General features: G+C 42.2%; 1 protein-coding gene across 26 annotated transcripts in view; it reads right to left on the bottom strand.

Annotated features, from left to right (window-relative positions):
• tenm2a (teneurin transmembrane protein 2a) overlaps positions 1-15,044 on the bottom strand; it is a 262,652-nt gene that overhangs the window by 7,408 nt on the left and 240,200 nt on the right. For 25 of the 26 annotated variants that reach the window (XM_061787016.1, XM_061787022.1, XM_061787019.1 and 22 more), the window contains 8 exons: positions 8,414-8,663; positions 8,244-8,264; positions 7,878-8,107; positions 5,560-5,714; positions 5,156-5,257; positions 2,837-3,010; positions 2,090-2,733; positions 1,284-1,459 (listed from right to left, as the gene is read on the bottom strand). In XM_061787016.1, coding sequence (XP_061643000.1) covers positions 1,284-1,459; positions 2,090-2,733; positions 2,837-3,010; positions 5,156-5,257; positions 5,560-5,714; positions 7,878-8,107; positions 8,244-8,264; positions 8,414-8,663 — 1,752 coding nt within the window. The remainder of the gene's footprint in view (positions 1-1,283; positions 1,460-2,089; positions 2,734-2,836; positions 3,011-5,155; positions 5,258-5,559; positions 5,715-7,877; positions 8,108-8,243; positions 8,265-8,413; positions 8,664-15,044) is intronic. The other variant, XM_061787025.1, reaches the window with a different exon arrangement.

The following is a 15,044-nucleotide window of genomic DNA, read 5'->3' as shown; positions in this document are numbered from 1 at the left end:
TCCTTGCCTGTTAATTTTCTGCTTTTTTTGGGTGACATTATTCTTTGTTTTATCATCTGGAGTAATATGTAACAGCAATCAATTCCACAAAACTAACAGAACTCCAAACACATACAGTACATGTTAATTTTGTGTGAAAAAATCTTGCCTGCTACATATTTATGACTAATCTTTCTGGATCCTATTTTGACAATCTCTACAGTAAAAACTGACATCTCTCTACAGCCCTCTACAGCCCTTATCTCCACAGTGTAATGACTCACTGGCAAACATAAGAATTGAATCAGATAAGCTCACGTCTAATGCTGAGCTTAAATTCTCCCTCCCAAGACTGAAAACACACATCTTAATCACAGTGAAGCGACTGAAAGAGAGATAAAATTGTTTTGGGCTCAACAATATCTAGCGGAAACGAAAGGGGTAGCATGTTCTTTTTCATTTATAAAAGGTGAGAGGGATCAGCTGGTGCTTCCCTTTGAAACCCCACCATAGATGACAGTAATCCATAAGACCAATTTGTAATAAAGCTCCAGGCGCATTTTAACAATGCCTCAAACAGACAAGTGAATGTTTTTTTCCCCCCACTGACTTGGCAGCAACAGCCCTTAGATAAATCTTTTCTGCACCGTCTGCTTGAACAAGCTCGTAATAAAACAGCAGCAACGGGGACAGAGGAGGGGTGAAACAGAGAGAAATAAGACATTGGGGGCTGAGGAGAATTCGCTGTGCAGGAGTTAATGAAGAGAAGGAGAAAGAGCAGAGGAATGGGAGATGGTTAAGTATGTCACCAGAGAGCTGCACTGAAAAGCCACGCAACGTGGTGGAAACCTGAAATGACTTATAGACCTGTGAACATCACTACGCTCTTCCTCCCACAACACAGGTGGATCACTGAATACATCTCAATCCTATTCAGCCTGAGGGCTTCAAAGCATCATAGCGCTGTTTGCTGTCACAACACTCACGTTGGTCACAGGGGGAAGTGACAATTGCTCTCCTTGTTCTTCAGCTCTACCCAAACCAAATAACCTAAGGGATAATGGGAACTGGCTGAGAGCTTTATTTGTATCTTGCGTCTGAGGACAAAGGTTGAGGGTTGAAGAGGATGCACTGCACACTAGTTAATGAATTTGGCGCTGCGATGACACTGTAATACACAGAATGATCCCGGCTGAATATTAAAAACACCTAATTCATTTTTCTTCCTTTTTCAATTCAGACCTATGACCTCACAGTCACTGTTCATAATGCATTATTTCCATTGTGCGTGTAGATCGTCGTACCTTGTACCACAGTGTATGATGCTTCCACAGAGGACAGGTTGGTGATAACAGTCACGTCGTCATCTCTGCTGGAGCTCTCGATATCGATGGTGATAGAACGTTCAATCTCACGATGGAGACTCGTCACCATGCCCGTGGGGTATGTCACATTGGTCAGGCGACCCTCGCTGTCGTACCTGGGAGAGGAGACATTTCATGCGGGTTAATACATGTTGAAACACACTCGGCCTCAAACATACTGTATGTTAAAAAAAACAACAACAAAAAAACATGCATGTCTGCCTCACAGTTCTGGGGACCAAGGTTAAAATCCCGGCCCCGCCTGTGTAGAGTTTGCATGTTCTCCCCGAGCCTGCGTGGGTTTTTTCCGGGTACTCCGGTTTCCTCCCACATCCCAAAAAACATGCATGGTAGGTTAATTGAAGACTTTAAATTGTCCGTAGGTGTGAGTGCGAATGGTTGTTTGTTTATATGTGCCCTGCGATTGGCTGGCGACCAGTTCAGGGTGTACCATGCCTCTCGCCCGAAGTTAGCTGGGATAGGCTGCAGCACGCCCGCGCCCTGAGTGTGGATAAGCGGTACAGAAGATGGATGGATGGAATTAGATGCAGAACCATGGTCACATCAAGCAATCGTATCTGACAGACCTTTCAGCTTTTGACTGTAGTTTAACAGCTGCCACTAGGGAGCAGTATAATACTTTCTATAAAGTGATGGAAGTGTATGTGGTTCTCATTTGGTTATAAGGGAAAAATAATGCAAAAATACACACTTCAAAACAAGAAGTGCACCCCACACACACTCACTGGTAAAAAGTGGTCCATCCAGTTTCATCAGCTTTAGTGGCGAGCAGGCCTGTGTTGCCGCTGTAGCCCATGAGGGCAAACTCTTGGCCTATGGCTGACACACTACGCAGTCCTCCGCTTGGGTCCAGTCCCAAGGTCACCACTTGATTCTCTGGCAGGAGCACCAGTCGAAGTAGGCCGGCTCCTCCTCCCTGGCCCAGCCCTTCCCTCCTTATTTTGACTGTATTGTTGCAATTGTCGACCAGACTTGCCAGTTCGCCATCAGAACCGTAGGTGAAGTTATAGAGCGGCTCTCCAGTCACAAGACTAATGGTTTGAACATGGAGCCCCTCTCTATTGAAGACATACAGCTCCTGTTCCCTGGGTGAGGCCACTTCATACTGCGCCCCACCAATTCCTCCAAATACTGGGCGAGAGACGGCAGGACCGGGCCGATTGGCTCGTACAGCTCTGATTCGTATGTTGTTGAGGTCTGCAATGAAGAGCGTCCCGTCAGGGGACACTGCCAAGGAGGTAGGAGAGTTCAAGCCGGCATCCGGGGCATAGCCATCGTCGCCATAGAAGCAGTTGCAGTTGACGTCATTCTTGCAGTCACAGTCAGAGGCAGCTCCAGCCAAAAGTGAGATTTCTCCATTGTTGCTTACCTAAAAGAAATACACATGAAAGAGCACATAGTGCCACAATCATAATACAAAAAATTGCCACCTTTGAGAATATAAAAAAACACGTATGATCGCCGTGACATACCTGTCGAACTCGGTTAATCTTTTTCTCATCTGTTTCAGCGATGTATAGAATGCCAGTGTGGGACAGTGCAATTGCTGTGGCGCTTTCAAGAGCAGCATGGATAGCCAGTTTGCTGAGGCTATAGTCAATACCTGGCACCTGGCAGTGCATAGGCCGACCTGCTATGATGCTCACCTGTAAGAACAGCAACAAAAACATGTTTATAACCTGAATTCATTGACTCAAGCAATGCGTCAAATTAATATGTAATGTATTTGTAAGTGCATATAAAACTCAGTACAGGCTCTGTTGCTGAGGTCACATAACTCTGAATTCAAACACGCAACTGTGGTGTATCCTTTGCTTTCTGTGGCTTTTTTTCCCCAATACACTAAAAAAGAAGGACCTGCCTCAACAAGGTGAAAAGACTGAGAGAAGACAAAAAGAAAAAACACTTGAATTCATGTAATTTTAGTAAGTGCCGTCCCTTGTAATCAAAGTTAAGGTTGAATCTTTTGTTGTTTTTACATTTTACACACAACGTCTTTTAAAACTTATGTGACAACAAATACAATGACAAAATCTCCTACGCGAGTCACCTTTGCATTCCGCTTTTGTCATTTTAATAATTGTCAGTTCAGATTGAATGTTTTACAGGACTGATTTGTTGTATACAGTGCCGTGAAAAACGATTTCGCCCTTCTCAAATTCGTATATATATATATATATATATATATATTATTTTTTTTTTGCATAGTTTTTAGACATTGTTTACGATCATCAAACAGATGTAAATACCAGACAATACAAGCAAAAAGCAGTCATTAAATCATTAATTAAATGGTCATTAAATCATGAATTAATTGTGGCATAATCACATTTTTTGGAAAGCTGAGTTCATTTTCACTGACCACATCTAAGCCTGATCACCTCCAGATCTGTTCAGTCAAGAAATCACTTCAGTAGAACCTGTCTGACAAAAAGAAGTTGGCCAAAAGATCTCAAAAAGCTGCAACAAAATGCCACAATACAAAGAAATTCGAGAACTGATGAGAAATAAAGTCATTGACATATATCAGCCTGGAAAGGGTTACAAAGCCATGTCTAAAGCTTGAGGTGAGAGCCATCATCCACAAATGGAGAAAACATGGAACAGTGGTGAACCTTCCCAGGAGTGGCTGGCCTACAAAAACGACTTCATGAGCACAGTGATGACCCACTCAGGAAGTCACAAAGGAACCCAGGACAACAACTAAAGAACTACATGACCCCCTTGTCTCAGTTAAGGTCAGTGTTCATGACTCGACAATAAGGAAGAGACTGGGCAAAAATAGTACTATGGCAGAGTTCCGGTGTGAAACCCCTGACCAAAAAGACAATAGAGGCTTGTCTTACTTTTGCAAAAAAAACAAAACACTTGAACTTTTTGGAAGGTGTATGTTATTATACCTGGCGTAAATGCAACACAGCATTTCAGAAAAAGAACATCATACCAACAGTCAAACATGGTGGTGGTAATATGATGGTCTGGGGCTGTTTTCAGCTTCAGGACCTGGATTACTTGCTGTGATTGATGGAACCATGAATTCTGCTCTTTACCAGAAAATCCTGAAGGAGAGTATTTGACCATCAATTTGTGATCTCAAGCTGAAATGCACTTGGGTTTTGCAGCAGGGCAACGATCCAAAACACACCAGCAAGTCAACTTCTGAATACAACAACACAACCAATTATTAGGTTTAGGGGCAAGTACTTTTTCACACAGCGCCAGGTAGCTTTGAATAGATTTGTTTTCTTAATAAATAAAATCATCATTAAAAACTGCATTTGATGTTTACTTGGGTTATCATTGTCTGATATTTACTGTACATTTGTTTGATGATAATAAATATTAAAATGGGAATACTGCAAAAAAATAAAACTTTGAAGAGGGGGAAAATACTTTTTCACAGCTTTGTACGTGTGATGGTTAACTTACATTTACACTTGTATGACAGTTCAGAATACGTACGGTAAATACTTAAACTCAGAAATGCCTGCACATTTAATGAAGGTCAGTAAATATTGGTTTCACGATGGTTTAACCCTATAACAGATTATTTCCATTACTTCCTTTGAAAAAGATGAACAAGTAGTGAGTCAAGCAGCATTCCAGAGCAGATTGTGGTCAACCTTATAGGTTACACTGCAGTGTAATATTCCTTAAGATAACCGGTGTAACAACCACTGCGAACTAGATGGCAAATTTAAACCGTGGTCCAACAAACTGGAACAAAAAAAACAAATCCTGTCAGTCCTTTTGTGGAGTGGACACATTTTTGGAGGGGTCATGGTACAAACCTGATGGTTCTCAGTAATGCGCAGAATGACATTGTTCTCCAGGACATAGAGAGAGTTGTCCATGGGATTCACTGCTAAATCGGTGGGCCACTCCAAGCGTACCTAGCATGCAGATATAGTATTGAACATCAGATAATCTACAGTGCAGTATATGCTAATGGTGACAATTTGAAAAGATGCCAGGTCTTCTCCTCATTTTTTAAAGTAAGTGCAGTCCTCACTCTCTTTTGATCCATTCATTTATCCATGGACTCTTTAAAGGTCCCTAAATCAGAACGTCCCTCACCTGCTGGCTGGCTGCGGTCCACACAAATGTCATTGCTCAGCACTCACAAAGCTGTTAGATCATCATCCATCATGCCATCACCTCTCGCATCTTCCCCACTTCTGAGTAACTCTCTTACCTGGCTCACGTCCATGCTGGTGTCACAGCTCAGTGGTCGCACGGCAGTCAAATCGTTGGCCCCCAGTAAAGTGGAGATGACGCCGTTTTGGTCCACCTTACGGATCATAGTAGCGTCCACAAAGTACATGAGCCCATTTTTATCCACAGCGATACCTGCAAATGGCAGAGGAGCGCTGTGAATGGTGACTCATAACTCATAATTCACAACAGTCCGAGCCATCTTAAGTCAATTAAAGCTCCGTCTCTCCGTCCACCTGCAGACAACGAATAGCAGCCTGGACTGCTGATTTGCACAATTTGTCATTGGATAAGAAGAAAGTGATGCAGTGATGGAACTGGTGCTGAACTTTTCCATCATTGTTAGTTTTGGGATGAGTCATCAACTGAGAAATTGAGCTGATGCTTGATTCTTGACTGTAAGTGGGTTTTTTAAGGCATTGAATGTTTTCCCATCACCCGCTTTTCACCCTGATTCCCAGACAGTATTTTTTTTCTATCCATCCATCGATTTTCTACACCGCTTATCCTCACTAGGGTCGTGGTTATCCATCCATCCATTTTCTGAGCCGCTTCTCCTCACGAGGGTCACGGGCGTGCTGGAGCCTATCCCAGCTGTCATCGGGCAGGAGGCGGGGTGCACCCTGAACTGGTTGCCAGCCAATCGCAGGGCACATAGAAACAAACAACCATTCGCAATCACAGTCATGCCTACGGGCAATTTTAGAGTCTCCAATTAATGCATGTTTTTGGGATGTGGGAGGAAACCGGAGTGCCCGGAGAAAACCCACACAGGCGGGGCCGGGGATTGAATCTGGGTCCTCAGAACTGTGAGGCTGACGCTCTAACCAGTCGGCCACCGTGCCGCCGGTCGTGGTTATGCTGGAGCCTATTCCAGCTAACTTGCGGGCGGGAGGCAGGGTACACCCTAAACTGCAGGGCGCATATAAACAAACAACCATTGGCACCCACATTCATACTTACGGAAAATTTTGAGTGTTCAATTAACCTACCCTGTATGTTTTAGGGATGTGGGAGGAAATCAGAGTACGCGGAGGAAACCCGCACAGGCACGGGGAGAACATGCAAATTCCACACGGGCGAGGCCGGATTTGAACCGGTGTCCTCAGAACTGTGAGGCAGATGTGCTAACAAGTTGCCCAAAAGTGCCGCTTTTTTTCCTCTATTTGTTCCTTTTTTTTTCATTTTCAAGTGGTGCTGTGTCAGCCTTACTAGTCGAACAGGCAGCAAGCATTCAGACAGGTGCATTTGTTCTAAGCAACCATGCTCCAAAATATCTTCTAGGCACACTGATATGTAAGAACAGATGGGAGCACAGCAAAGGTCACACAGCAAATGAGAAACAGAGATACTGAAAAAAAGAGAACAAATACTGCAGGCAGAGAGAGTGTGTTCAGGCTGTAGTGACAGGTAGGAGTGACTCATTCTCTGTTTTTAGCTCGCCAATCAACTGTAACACACACAAACATACCGTGCACCCATTACAGTATACGTATATGCCACACACATTCATGTCACTGTAAGGAACTGTGACGGTGTGACACCCTTGACAGTTTGGTGTCACTGTTCATAGATCCAATAATCCACTGAAATTATTCCATTACAGTATTAAGTTTTTCATTAACCTGATTTATGGCCTGCTTTTGTCTTCCTCCTGCTTAGTTAAGGACACATTTTATGTCAAAAATAAAAAATAAAAACGATGAAAAACAAGAGCACCAAGAGAGGACAGACATCCCACAAGGGTTAAACATTATTTTCCTGTTGAAATTAATTACTAAATGACTATGAAGTAAGAATTTACTTTTGTCACCAAAATGTGACAATATCCAATACAATTCTAGATGTTATTATTTTCATCTGATCATACTTGTGAGTCCGAACATGATGAATGGTATTGTAATTTCAATGTTATATTATATAGATTTTCTAAAATTTAAATTCAAGGAAAAATACTGATCCATCATTAAAAAACATGTTAACACAAAGCAAATGGACAAACCAACACCATCACAAACAAAACTTCCATAGCAGAGGTAACAAAAAATTGCAATAATCTGCATGCATTGTGCACTGAAATGATCGACATGACAGCTTACAAGAATAAGCACCTTTGTTAAAGTGAAAGTAATGAAAACCATTACTCGCACTTATCCTCATTCATCATTTGATTACATACAAATCTGAAGAATGAGAGCAATCAGAATAAATGAATGTAATGGCGGCTCTGTAATCATGACTCAATATACAGTTTCCTAGCTCCACATGGGCTCATTGCACTTCCGCTGAGCTGCTCACCTTTTGGGCTCATAAGTGTAGCTTCAGTGGCTTTGCCGCCATCGCCACAGCGTTCATCAAAGGGCAGACACTGCTCTCCGGTCCCAGCCACAACCTCAGCATTGTCAGACAGCAAGCGGCCCCCCGTTAATGTTCGAACACGATAAATTCGTCGTGAGTTGGTGTCTGAGATGAACACTGCCCCAGATAATGGATCAACTCCCAGGAAGTACTTATTTGTTGGATTATTACTGTGGGCACAGAAAAAAAAACAAGAAAAAACAAAACAAAAACCAGCGATCACGTTAGCTTTAATTTCATAATTTCAGTCACGGCTTCAAGTATGTTCCATATTATTGCAGATTAGGTTAAGTAAAATGATCTTACCTGTGTCTAAAATCTTTGTTCCTTTAAGGAAGAAAGAGAGATGACAGAATAACAAAACAAATATTAATCAAAAAGGTCTGTGGCAAAAACCATACAAAAGAAGAGCTTAAATCATAACCCTCTACCATTTATTTTTTCTCACTCTAACATGTTTAATGTGCTCCGTTTACCTTAATTCCAGAATGCCAGTGGTGTTCATGGATGGGAAAACCCTGCGTACGAAGTTGAGGTCCCCCACGTAGAGGCTGCCGTCGATGCCCATCGCCAAGGCGACTGGTGCGAGCAGCTTGTTGCCATCCGCGAGGCCGTTACAGCTGGGGCAGGAGATGCTTCGCCTGCGACCATTGCCCATAATGCTGCTGATGACTGGAGGCTGCTCTGCCACAAATATGTTTTCTCCACTTCCCTTGTGAAGAATGCCTGCACATAGATAATAAAGATCAAAAGTGGATGCTTCAATATATACAGTGGCTGAAATAAGTATTTAACACGTAACCATTTTTCTCACTGAATATATTTCCAAAGGTGTTATTGACATGAAAATTTAATCAGATGTTGGGAACAACCCAAGAAAGTAGAACAAATCAGATCAGAAATTAAGTTATGTGTAATAATGTAAAATGACACAGGGAAAAAGTATTGAACACGCTGACTGGTATTTATTTAATACTTTGTACCAAAGCCTTTGTTTGCAATGACAGGTTCAAGATGCCTCTTGTATGGAGAAACTAGTCGCATGCATTGCTCTGGTGTGATTTTGGCCCATTCCTCCACACAAGCACTTTTCAAATCTTGAAGGTTCTGCGGGCTTCTTTTATGGACATTGAGTTTCAGTTCTTTCCATAGATTTTCGATTGGATTCAAGTCAGGTAACTGGCTGGCCCATTCTAGCAGCTTTATTTATTTTTACTTTGAAACCAATTGAGAGTTTCCTTGGCAGTATCTTTTGGATCATTATCCTGCTGAAATGTCCACCCTTGTTTCATTTTCATCATCCTCGTAGATGGCAGTAGATTTTTGTCAAGAATGTCTCGGTACATTTGCCCATTCATCCTTCCTTCAATAATGTGAAGTTTACCAGTACCATTTGCTGAAAGCAGCCGCACAGCATCATGTTCCCACCTCCGAACTTCACTCTTGGTATGGTGTTTTTAGAGTGATGTGCAGTGCCATTTCTCCTCCAAACATGGTGTGCATTATGGCATCCAGACAGTTCAATTTTGATCTCATCAGACCAGACTATATTCTCCCAGTATTTAACTGGCTTGTCCAAATGTTGTTCAGCAAACATTAAATGAGCTTTGACATGCCCTTTTTTTCAGCAATGAGGTCGTGATGAGCGTGCATACAGGCCATGGCCTTGGAGTACATTACTCACTGTTTTCCTTCTGAAAACAGTACCTGCTAATTCCAGGTCGTTTTGAAGCTCTCCACAGGTGGTCCTTGGCTCTTGGACAAATCTTCTGATTATTCTTTGCATTCCTCTGTCAGAAATCTTGCAAGGAGCATCAGATCGAGGCAAATCTATGGTGGTATGATTGGCTTTCCACTTACGTATTATGGCCCCAACCGTGCTCACTGGAACGTTCAGAAGCTTAGACATGCGCCTGTAACCAATGCAATCGTTATGTTTTGCAGCAATTAGTTTGCGATGGTCTTGTGACGGCTCTTTGCTCTTAGCCATCATGAGATATGTCTTGACTCACACCTTGGCAATGAGACCTTTTGCAGGCCATGAATTAGGACTGAACCAGCTGATATTCATTTGCATTGACAAGGGGCTGGATTGCTTTTTGATTATTGATAGATTTTAGGTGTTGTCTGGCTTTCCATGCCTTTTTGCACCTCCCTTTCTTCATGTGTTCAATACTTTTCCCCTGTGTCATTTCACTTTATTACACATAACTTAAATGTATGATATTATTTGTTCTACATTCACAATTTCATGTGAATAGCACCTTTGGAAATATATTTAGTGAGAAAAATGGTGAATGTTAAATGTTAAATACTTATTTCAGCTGCTGTATATATATATATATATATATATATATATATATACCCTAAATACCCAACGCGTTGTCGTCGCTTAGGGGCTTAACTGTAGGTAAAACTACGGGACTAAATTTGGGCAATCTGCCAACAAGTATTGGGCCAGCGTGGCAGATTAGAGTCTATTCCTTCTTCATGGCAGTACAACAAAATACACAGCCATCATTTCCGGAGCCAAATGAGCCTCTGCCTACGGCAGCGGGCAGACAAGCTTGGCGGCAGAGGGTGCTAAGAATCACCAGGCTAATTATGGGTGCTTACGGACAACGGACTTGGCTATGCTAGACCAGAATATGGTTACCTCTACAAACATTTTAAGTCAACCCAAAGGACAATCTTTAGAAGTAGCAAGAAAGAAGCAAAAAAGACATAACACACGAAATCTTATTTTTGGGACGCTGAACGTGCGAACAAAGGTAACACTAGCATCATTGACTACTTCCTGTCCAACGACAAAGGGGTATTTACGGATTGCACCACCCTAAACAAATTTGACATTGGAAATGACCACAGATTGGTTCGGACCAAAGTGCAAATCACCTGCCAACTTGAACGAAATAAACTTCTCAAGAGCAAGCTAACCAAATTAAACTTAATTCAAGAAAGAAGCGACGAGTTTCAAATACGTTTGGCTAATCGCTTTAAAGCTCTTCTAACGCTGGAAGACACAGATCTGTCAACACACAACGATGAAATTGTAAATGGGATTGTTCAAACTGCACAAAAAGTAGCGCCATCAATGAGAAAGACGACAACATCCAGAATATCTAAAGATACTCCCGACTTAATGAAAAAGCGCAGCGAAATGAAGAAAAGGGGTAGCATTATCAACAAAATTGAATATGTTGAATTGTGCAAGACGATTCGGAAAAAGATACGAGAAGAATTGAGAAGTTACAACGTTCGGCTTGTTCAGAAAACGCTAGAAGCGGGACATGGAATAAAAAACGTAAAACGTGCATTAATTCGCCCAAGAAAATAATTTTTGGTTTGAAAATGGAAGATGGAATAATATGTCACAGCCGCCAAGAAATCGTACAACGAGTTAAAGAATTTTATACAAACCTATACAGTGACCCTCACCAAATGATTACCGGAAAGCTAGAAGCAGACCCAGTTCCATGTATCCTGAATGAAGAGGTTGAAAATGCTATTAGTTCACTTAAGGCCAGAAAAGCTTGTGGTCTGGATGAAATTTCTGTTGAAATGCTTAAAGCAGGAGGCAACAAACTTAATAAGATCCTTGTAAAACTATTTCAACGCTGCTTGGACTTGCAAGAAGTACCGGCGACATGGAAAGATGCAGAAATCATTTTGCTACATAAATCAGGTGACAAAATGGACCTAAGAAATTATCGCCCAATAAACCTGCTCTCAAAGATTTATAAAGTCTTTGCAAAGATATTGGCTCAGTGAAGCACACCCAATAGAACAAGCGGGTTTTTGTAGCGGTTTTAATACTAAGGACCACATACAGACAGTTCCAAATAATTGAACGACACGAGTACAAAATGCCTCTGTGTGTAGCCTTCATCGACTCAGTCACCACCACTTCGATACTGCAGGCGCTAGTAAATCAAGGGATAGAGCCGACCTATATCAACACTCTACAATCCATATACAACGATTCTTCAGGTTCAATACGAATTGTTGATGAAAGAGTGCGGATAAGTCTAGGAAAAGGGGTCAGGCAAGGCGACACACTGTGTACGAAGCTATTTACAGCTTGCCTTGAAGAAATATTTAAAAAGCCCAATTGGGAAAAAGGAGGAATAAAAATTAACGCCGCTTATTTGAGCCAGCTTTGTTTTGCAGACGACATCATTTTATTCTCCTATGATGTTGAACAACTACAGCGGAATTAGAGTTAGAAAGCCGTTGCTGGCGGCACGGTGGCCGACTGGTTAGAGCGTCAGCCTCACAGTTCTGAGGACCCGGGTTCAATCCCTGGCCCCGCCTGTGTGGAGTTTGCATGTTCTCCCCGTGCCTGCGTGGGTTTTCTCCGGGCACTCCGGTTTCCTCCCACATCCCAAAAACATGCATTAATTGAAGACTCTAAATTGCCCGTAGGTGTGACTGTGCGTGCAAATGGTTGTTAGTTTGTATGTGCCCTGCGATTGGCTGGCAACCAGTTCAGGGTGTACCCCGCCTCCTGCCCGATGATAGCTGGGATAGGCTCCAGCACGCCCGCGACCCTAGTGAGGAGAAGCGGCTCAGAAAATGGATGGATGGAAAGCCGTTGCTCAGGTCTGAAAACGAACAAAAGCAAAACAAAGGTCATGTTCAATCTTTACTGTCCACAAAAAGATATCAAAATGGAGGACTATGTCCTAGACGCCGTCGACAACTACATCTATTTAGGCCAACTTGTAACAATGGATGGAAATAGAAGCATTGAAGTTGAACGCCGCATAAAGCTTGCCTGGAAGGCTAAGTGTTATATTCAAGAACAATCTTCCCATTTGCTTGAAAAGAAAAGTTTTCGATCAATGTATTTTACCAGTCCTCACTTATGGTAGTGAAACTTGGACTTCGAATGCCAAAGTTATACAAAGACTGCGTGTAACCCAAAGGAAGATGGAACGCCAAATGTTACAGATAAGCATTTACGACAAGAAAAGATGCAGTTGGATAAGACAGCAGACGCGACATTCAAAAATAAAAAGCCTTAAATGGAAACGGGCTGGCCACATTGCCCGAAGAGCTGACAAAAGGTGGACCACAGAAAATATCAATTGGATACCACTGACAACTCTAAATTGCCCGTAAGTTTGAATCTGTGTGCGAATGGTTCTTTGTTTATGTGTGTCCTGCGATTGGCTGGCAACCGGTTCAGGGTGTACCCCGCCTCCTGCCCGATGATAGCTGGGATTGGCTCCAGCACTCCCGCGAACCTTGTGAGGATAAGCGGCTCAGAAAAATGGATGGATGGATACAAATTTTGAATCAAGGATGGCACGGTGTACGACTGGTTAGAGCGTGAGCCTCACAGTTCTGAGGACAGGGGTTCAATCCACGGCCCTGCCTGTGTGGAGTTTGCATGTTCTCCCTGTGCCTGCGTGGGTTTTCTCCGGGCACTCTGGTTTCCTCCCACATACCAAAAACATGCACGGCCGCGACCCTAGTGAGGAGAAGCGGCTCAGAAAATGGATGGATAGATGGATTATGTCGTCGATGAAGTCTTTAAAAAGAGGGTGGCAACCTGCATGGTTTGCAACTCGCGCATTAAAGACACAACAACAACAATGCTGAACTTCATCCAGTCAGTACAAAACTCACGACGACGGGTAAGCTAAGCAGTTTAGTTAGCTGGTCAAACATTAAGTTTCATAGACTAATTTGGGACGATTAAAAATAAAAATGATTGTGAATGTTTTAGTACAGCTAAGTAACGTAACTAGGGGTGGGACGGTTTATGATCCTTTTCGTTTCGGTTCATAGGCATGCAAAACGCTCTCTCTTTTTTGCTCTCTCATTTACTAATGAGGCGAAGCGGTGTGCACACTAGAGCACCTAAAATATAATGCCAACCACTGAATGGAGCAGAAGTGAAGCGCCATTGCTAGCGGTTAATTGTGGAGATAAAAAAAAATAAACATTTAAAAAAAGGTGTGGAGACGTTTTCCGGCATGACGAAAGTGTCGGCGCTAGAAGATGCCAGGTGCGTTATAGCTCTGCTGTATGGGATCAATTTGCATTACGATCATGGCGATAAAAAAAAAGTTGTTGACAAAAATGCGTTCCAGCATTAGTAAGTACAGTACAAATTGTGACGTGTGAACATAATTTTCATACGAGCAAACGTGTTTTTTAATGTCTCCATTAAAATGTCATCTGTTCTGTCGGCTCTGTGATGAAGCTGTCTGCACTGTTTTTAAACTTGAGGCCACAGCATATGAAACAACCTTTAATCTAATGACAATTGTCAATTGTCCAGAGTCAGTGCTTTTAAATAAATACACAAACCTGACTGATTTAAATAAAGTAGAGGACACAGGAGGGATGCAGATTTTGTTTATGGTACCTTTTTTTGAAGGATGGCAACATTTTATGTCATTTATTATCCCCTTAATTACAAATCTCTTTCATTCTCCATTGGCCCATTAGGTACACATCTAATTATATTTGCCCAACAGAAAACAGTCTTGTCTTTTGTTTAATGGTCTTTTCTTAAGAACCGTAGGAATTACAAGGCTGTCACCACAAAGTACACAGCATAGTTTGTTCAGAAATAAAGTTGAGTTAAATTGAGTTTTAAATACAACTCAGTGCAATAAATTCAATCAATCTTAAGATCAGATGTTGTTCATTTAACTTTTATTAGGTGTGAATACTTTTTTTAGTGTTATGATTTATGGGGAAAAAAATTGTGAAAAAACATTTTATTACCACACCAATGTAACAGACACCATTAACCAGATGGCACCCAGCAACCCCAATCTTGTGCTGTTCCACATACCTGCCTCGGCTGCCCCGCTGAGCCCGTCTGCGTAAACAAGACATGTAAGGAAAGCCTGGTCCACTTATCAAAGGAGAAGCATGGGAGACTTAACTTCTCACACGGACGCTAAATGATTTACCAGCCAGTCCGAAGGAGCTCCTCAAAGCGGAGATACGGACATATGGTTTCTAATTTAAGTTAATTAAGTTTCACCCCCAGCGAGCCTGAAGAGTCTCACCAACAAATACTTCTTTTTTTGGGACACTGGCTTGATGACTAAGAAGGTGAGAAACCCGCTGTTCGGTGGTTCC

Source organism: Phyllopteryx taeniolatus, chromosome 10 (assembly GCF_024500385.1).
Source record: "Phyllopteryx taeniolatus isolate TA_2022b chromosome 10, UOR_Ptae_1.2, whole genome shotgun sequence".
In the NCBI taxonomy this organism is placed as follows: Eukaryota; Metazoa; Chordata; class Actinopteri; order Syngnathiformes; family Syngnathidae; genus Phyllopteryx; species Phyllopteryx taeniolatus.
The sequence above is the reverse complement of the archived record's forward strand: the minus strand, read 5'-3'. Positions and strand labels throughout refer to the sequence as shown.